The 6133-nt window shown below is 44.0% G+C and overlaps 1 protein-coding gene across 4 annotated transcripts in view; it reads right to left on the bottom strand.

Annotated features, from left to right (window-relative positions):
• Positions 1 to 6133, bottom strand: part of Arhgap10 (Rho GTPase activating protein 10) — a 279570-nt gene that overhangs the window by 142070 nt on the left and 131367 nt on the right. For all 4 annotated transcript variants that reach the window (XM_052727775.1, XM_052727774.1, XM_052727777.1 and 1 more), the window contains one exon: positions 2616 to 2697. In XM_052727775.1, coding sequence (XP_052583735.1) covers positions 2616 to 2697 — 82 coding nt within the window. The remainder of the gene's footprint in view (positions 1 to 2615; positions 2698 to 6133) is intronic.

Genomic DNA, 6133 nt, shown 5'->3' with positions numbered 1-6133 from the left:
AATGTTTTGCTATTCAAGAGCCCTTTGGGACAGCTCTGAATTTATACTCAACAAGGAGCTTAGCAAACAAAACCTATGTAGCATAAAGATGCAACTAGACACTCCACGTGATGAAAGAATTAGCACTGGCCTCATCCCCTGACCACCTGAGGAATGAGTTTCAACTCCGTAAGATCAACCAACAGGCTTTGATGAGCTTCCCCCAGAGGGCATCAAACACTGGGGTGGTGGCACTCCCACAGGGCCATGTGAGCTCTTCAACACACACCCTCACTACACCCAGCCCTATGCCCTGCTTCAGCGTGCCTGCTCCATAAGACACTGCCTAGTGTACCTTCACTCCAAGTGCTGTGAGCCAATTACTACACCCAAGGAAGGGGGGGGGGCAATCCCCACTTCACACCACACTGCTACAAAGACCAGGACTTGTAACTGGCAGAACTGAAGCAGGGACAGTTACCTAGATGCAAATGCCCAGCTTGTAAGATCTGCCACCAACACTCCAGACAACAGTGTCAGAGTTGAAATGAACTGTTAGGACGATCCAGCTGGTGTCAAAACTAGTCAGTGTGGGAAAACCCCCATGTGGAGTCTGCAGGAGAAGGCAGGAGAGATGCACTGTCCGTGGTTAATGATATGCTATTATATGTAAAAATAAGTAAGACAAACAGGACTTCTCTGGTCTACTTTTCTCTTACAGAGGCATGCCAAACTGGCAAAATGAGATGAAAGAGTGTGCAGTCTTTAAGGAACTTGTTACAAGTCTGTGTATACAGGAATGTTCCACCTTACAGACAGGCTGACAAACTGCTGCATTCCAACCAATAATGTCTAGCTCCCTGTCCTCTGACTGTTCCTGATATTCATGACAGTAGGAGATGATCCTTGCCCATAGTTTGAGCCAGCATGACAGTGATCCGGCTTCTCAGAATCCTAGCACTGACTCACTATTTGCAAGGCTCACAGTACCTGTAAGAAGTGTGCTACACCTTACAGTCCTTATCAAACGTATCACTGAGCGGTCTTTCCACATTCTTGCTGTTGTCTGTTAGTGGCCTGGTTCTATACCGCCTGCCTCTGCCTCCCAAGTGCTGGGATTAAAAGGCATGCACCACCACTGCCCAGCCTCAAAACTCTTTAGAAAATTTTCTAAGTATGTATCTGTGTGTAGGTGTGTGTGTGTGTGAGTTTAGGTGTCTGCGGAAGCCAGAGGCATTCGACTCTCTGGAGCTGGAGTTACAGGTGGTGAGCAGCCCAACGTGGGTGCTGGGATCTGTGCTGGGATCTGTGCCGGGCCTCTGCAAGGGCAGTGTGCACACTTAACCCCTGGAGCACCTCCCCTGGAGCACCTCTCCAGGCCACTATCAAAATTCCCAGCTAACACTTCTAAGAACTAATTAAGCATGAACAGAATGAAAGCCATGTACATCCCAGTGAAAGAGATCATGCTCACCACAGTGAGACCCTGAATTCCATCCTTACCAAAAAAAAAAAAAAAAAACAAAAAAAAAAAAACAAAAAAAAAAAACCCAGAAACAACAACAAAAAAAGAGTCTGAATCCAGCTCAGATACGGTAAGACAACACACAAATCTAATTCTGGGTCATTTTTCCAGGGTGATACATTCTCTTAAACAGCATCAAGCTTTAGAACACAGTAGCTAGGCTTTCATTTTTAGACACGTCAGGACCACCACACACACACCAGCCGGCCTCTCATTCCCTACACTTCTGACAATGCGTTTGTAGTTGGGCTCACAGTAGTCCAATTAGCCTAAAGTAGCACCGCGTTACTCCCTATAAAGCTGTATTCTGAGGCCTCCGTCCCTACTGTATAGAACCCCTCTTCCAAAATCATCCTTTCTCCTAAATCTTCAAAATCGCTTGGTACGCCAGGTGGTGCCTGCTCCAGCAGCTTCCTAAGCCTCCTAACACTTTACATGGCGGCATACCGCATGTGCATCTGTGATTTTTTTTTTCCTGAAGTTGTCTTCACTAAACCCCCAACTCAGTACATGATCTGCCTGATTCTGAGCCCCAAACTCCAGCAGCACACAGAAAAGAAAGCAGTGCTGGAACTGAGTGTACCAGACAGAATTCAGGTGCCTCGGAAGCCATGCCACAACCTTTAGTCTATTCTTTGAAACAATATCAATACAGAGGCCCAGTCTCTAAGGCTACTCTACACTGCAAAGTAGGAACTATTATACTATTATACACCATCAAACATCAGGCACACGTGGGCAGTGGTTCTCAGCTGCCATGTACTTACCGTCCCATCTCCAGAAACTACACTACATGACAGTCACTCAATGTACTTGCCACCCAAAACTGTCGGGTAGAACTGAAGTTGAGAGTTTTGCTGACTCCTTCAAAGCAAAGTCAATCAGAAGGACACAGTCTAGGAGGACCAGAACTGAAAGTGAGCAGTGCCCCAGCCGTGGGGACACTATTGCCACCCAAGATAATCGACTAGAGTGCTGCATGGCTCCCAGATGAGTTTAAGCACCAGTCCAGCAAGGAACTGTTCTCAAACATTAGTTATCAAAACAAAGGTAACTTGGAAATGGACCAAGTCAGCTGTACGGATTGGAAATAAAGCTCTGATATTCTTACAGCTTCTGTTCCACCCAGAGCTTCCAGCCACTGCTTCCTCTCCTCTTCTGAAAACGCCTGCACAGTCAAGGGGACGCCAGGTCTGCAAGACAACAGGAACACATCAGGTCACCCAGTGCCAACGCAAAACCTCCTCTTCTGCTTCCAGATGCTTGATCACAGGGACTAAATGTTTTCATTAATTTCAACTACAATAAAAAACAAATAATGTAAAATCTGCTATCTAGGCAATTTTTATACATAAATACATTATTGTACAACCATCCCTATGATTCATCTCCAGAATACTGGGTGAGAGGGGTGTGTTACTAAAACATTAAAGCTCAGGAGTCCCCTTCAATCAAGAAATGGACTTCATAGTACAAGGGTAACTCCTATTCACAAGTGTCTCGATAATGACAACCTTATTTTACTGTTTGCTTTACCATTTTTCTGATCCCATTAACACACTCAATGACTCACACTGTTTCCTTTCAATTTATTCCACCACTGGATTCCTTCTTAAAATCATTCTTTTATGTTTTGTCATGGTATCAGTATGTAACTATTAGTATGTTCTTTTTACAGACCATGAAGTCACACTCCCCAACTATCTTACAAGACCTGGTGGCTTTCGAGGCATGCTGTCGGGCAAGTGCTCAGGCATGGTGTCCTCAGTCCTCTGATCTACACCCAAATTAAATTAATTCCTGATTCTGCATTGAATTCTGGCTGCTTGCTAGCATTGTGGCTGCAAGGCACCTCAAGGAAAAAGGTGCAGAGGTCCTGCTGTTTGGGTCCACTCTCCATTATAACAAACTACTCTCTGCTTTACTGTGTGTTCAGTTTGATGTATTAGGTGACAACATCTTCTTCTCCAGATCCTCTGTCCTCAACAATCCCTAAGATCAAAGACTGAAATCTCAGAAGGGGAAACTGAGGCAGGAGAGGAATTTAATTGAAGCCTCCCACTAGCTGAGAAACAAGCATTCTAGCACAATTACCAGCTTGGTGAAGCCTTTCTCCCTTTGCAGCTGACAACCTGTCCATTTGTGCACCCTGAGTGGCTCCTGGTTTTGTTATCAGACTTTAAAATTCCATCCAAGTTAGCCCTGGAGCCACCTATAATTTCACATCTGGGGTGGGGGTGTCCTTAGCAATCTTATGAGATGTAACTTGAGAGTCAGCAAAATGGTACAGAGAGCTAATGCGAAGTCGTTGAACTGTGACTCTCCTTCCAGAGCCCATCCTGGGTATACATGGGTACATCTTACACTTTTCCTATGCTTCTATTTCTCTGACCTATATATTTAAATTTTTCCTTTTTTATTGTTATGTGTTTGCCTATTTGTATGTATGTGTACCACATGCATGCCAGGTGCTCTCAGAAGCTGGAAGAGAACATGAGACTCCCTAGTGCTAGAACTACAGATGTTGTGACATGTAGGTGCTAGGAACTGAACCCAGTCTTCTGCAAGAGTAGCAAATATTCTAAACCACTGAGTCATCTGTTCAGCCCCATAAAATTTCTTTCAATAAACTGAGACTCTTCTTTCAGAAGCCTACACCCATGTCCTTGGGCATGTTTTTGTTCCTTGTGCACATTTCTATTTTTAATAGAATGATTCCACTTCATGTTGGCTAGTCCTGAGATTCCTTTCTGTGTCAAAGCCACGAATCCTTGGCTTGGCTGAGCTGAGGTCCCTGAGAGACTTGGGGAGCTCCTCAGACTGCTAAGGGTGACAGCATGGATCTGTGTCCCTGTCCCTCACTACTGACCCACACCTAGCCAAAGCATTACTGAAAACAGAATCAAGAGAGTTAAATCCGATTGAAGTCTACGCCAACATTTGGTGCTAGAAATACTAGTTATCTGTATGAGAAAAATAAATATGACTCTTATCATTCATAGCACTGCCGAATCTTTGCAAGTTATACATGAATTACAGCGGTTTCCACTTGTTAAAACAGAAAGCTCCTTTTGAACTTGGTGGACACAAAGATCTCATAGAGTAGAAAGTTCTACCAGTGATTTTTTTTTTATATTTGATAAAGGAGTCATAGCCACAGCATGTAAAGCCCCTCCCATTGTGGGTGTTTACCTCACAAACGGAAAATGAAAGCTTGTCCCCATAAAACCCTGGTGCTAAATGCTTTCTTCACAAAGCCAATCATTTCTTCATCCCCTATGGCACTGCCCTTCAGCACACATTTCAAGACTAACCCCATACTAATGTCAACTCGGATTTCCTTTTTAAGTACCAGAATCAAAAATATGGCTATTGATGCACCACTATCAATAACATCACTTTCAGTAGAAAACTGTATACCCTGAAAAGCACAGAAATGTTTCTAGTTCTACCTGGTCCGTGCTCTACCTTCTACAAAGAATTTAAAAAAAAAAAAAAACTAGCTTTCTTAGTCTCTCTAAACAGGAACTTAAAAGTTTTGTAAGACTCATCATTTGCCTTTAAGTCATTATTTGTACTGTAGCCAAATTGAAGTAAAGCTGCACTGTTAATGAAATACATACTGCATACACATATTGACATGAAACAATATAATCCTGCAAACATTGTTGGCATCTGTCTCATCAAACGCAGCAACTTCTCAACTGTAATGCCACTGTGTACTGAACAGATGGCAGTGTGCATCTGGATGCGGTTCATACTTCAAGCCTCTGCCCACGCGATGTCTGCAGCAATGGTCTACCTTCTCCCCCACCATCCACTAACCCGCAACCACCACCTACTGTTGCCCCCAACCCTCCTCGCAACCCTACCTCACCCTCAAACACAAACTGATCAGTTTGAAGGTATCTCTAGACGCTGCCAAATGTACAACACTGTGCACATTGAGAACTGCTTACCGGCAGGGCTCAGCTCAGCACCTCCCGTGACTCATTTGGCCTTGGACTTCTATTTCTGAGTTTCCCAACTATTACCTACTCTGCAAAAGTCAGTTTAGGACTTAAGAGTGCCACTCACTGATAGACCATACATATAGCATGCCCAAAGCTAGTCTCCAACACAGAAAGAAAAGAAAGAATGTATTTAGACATCATTTCTCAGCAGGATGCAACAGTATCCACCTGTAACTCCAGGAGTACAAAGGAAGAGCAGTTTGAAGCCAACCTGGGCAACTCCGCAAGGTCCTGTCTCAGAAAAGTTCAGGCGAACATCAGGGTTGTAGCATAGAGGCTCAATGGCAAAGCACTTGTATAGCATTTGCAAAGCTGTGAATGCAAACCTCACTTCAACAAGAATAAAAAAAAAGAAAATAATTGAGTCAGGTGTGGCAGCATGCGTCTTTAGTCCCAGCACTCAGAAGACAGAGGCAGGTAGCTCTCTGATTCAAGGCCAGCCTGATCTACAGAGGTCTACAGAGTTCCAGGACAGGCAAGGCTACATAGAGAAATCCTGTCTCAAAAGACAAAAAAAAAAAAAAATTCCTCTAGTAAGACTGGTCCACTAGCCTAAGCCACTAAAGTGTCTCCATTCCCATGCAAAGTGTTAGAAGCCCTCCTACCCTGCACATTT

This window comes from Peromyscus californicus, unplaced genomic scaffold, assembly GCF_007827085.1.
Source record: "Peromyscus californicus insignis strain IS unplaced genomic scaffold, ASM782708v3 Scaffold_8__1_contigs__length_139910024, whole genome shotgun sequence".
NCBI lineage: Eukaryota > Metazoa > Chordata > Mammalia > Rodentia > Cricetidae > Peromyscus > Peromyscus californicus.
This window is presented reverse-complemented; position numbering and strand designations above follow the sequence as displayed.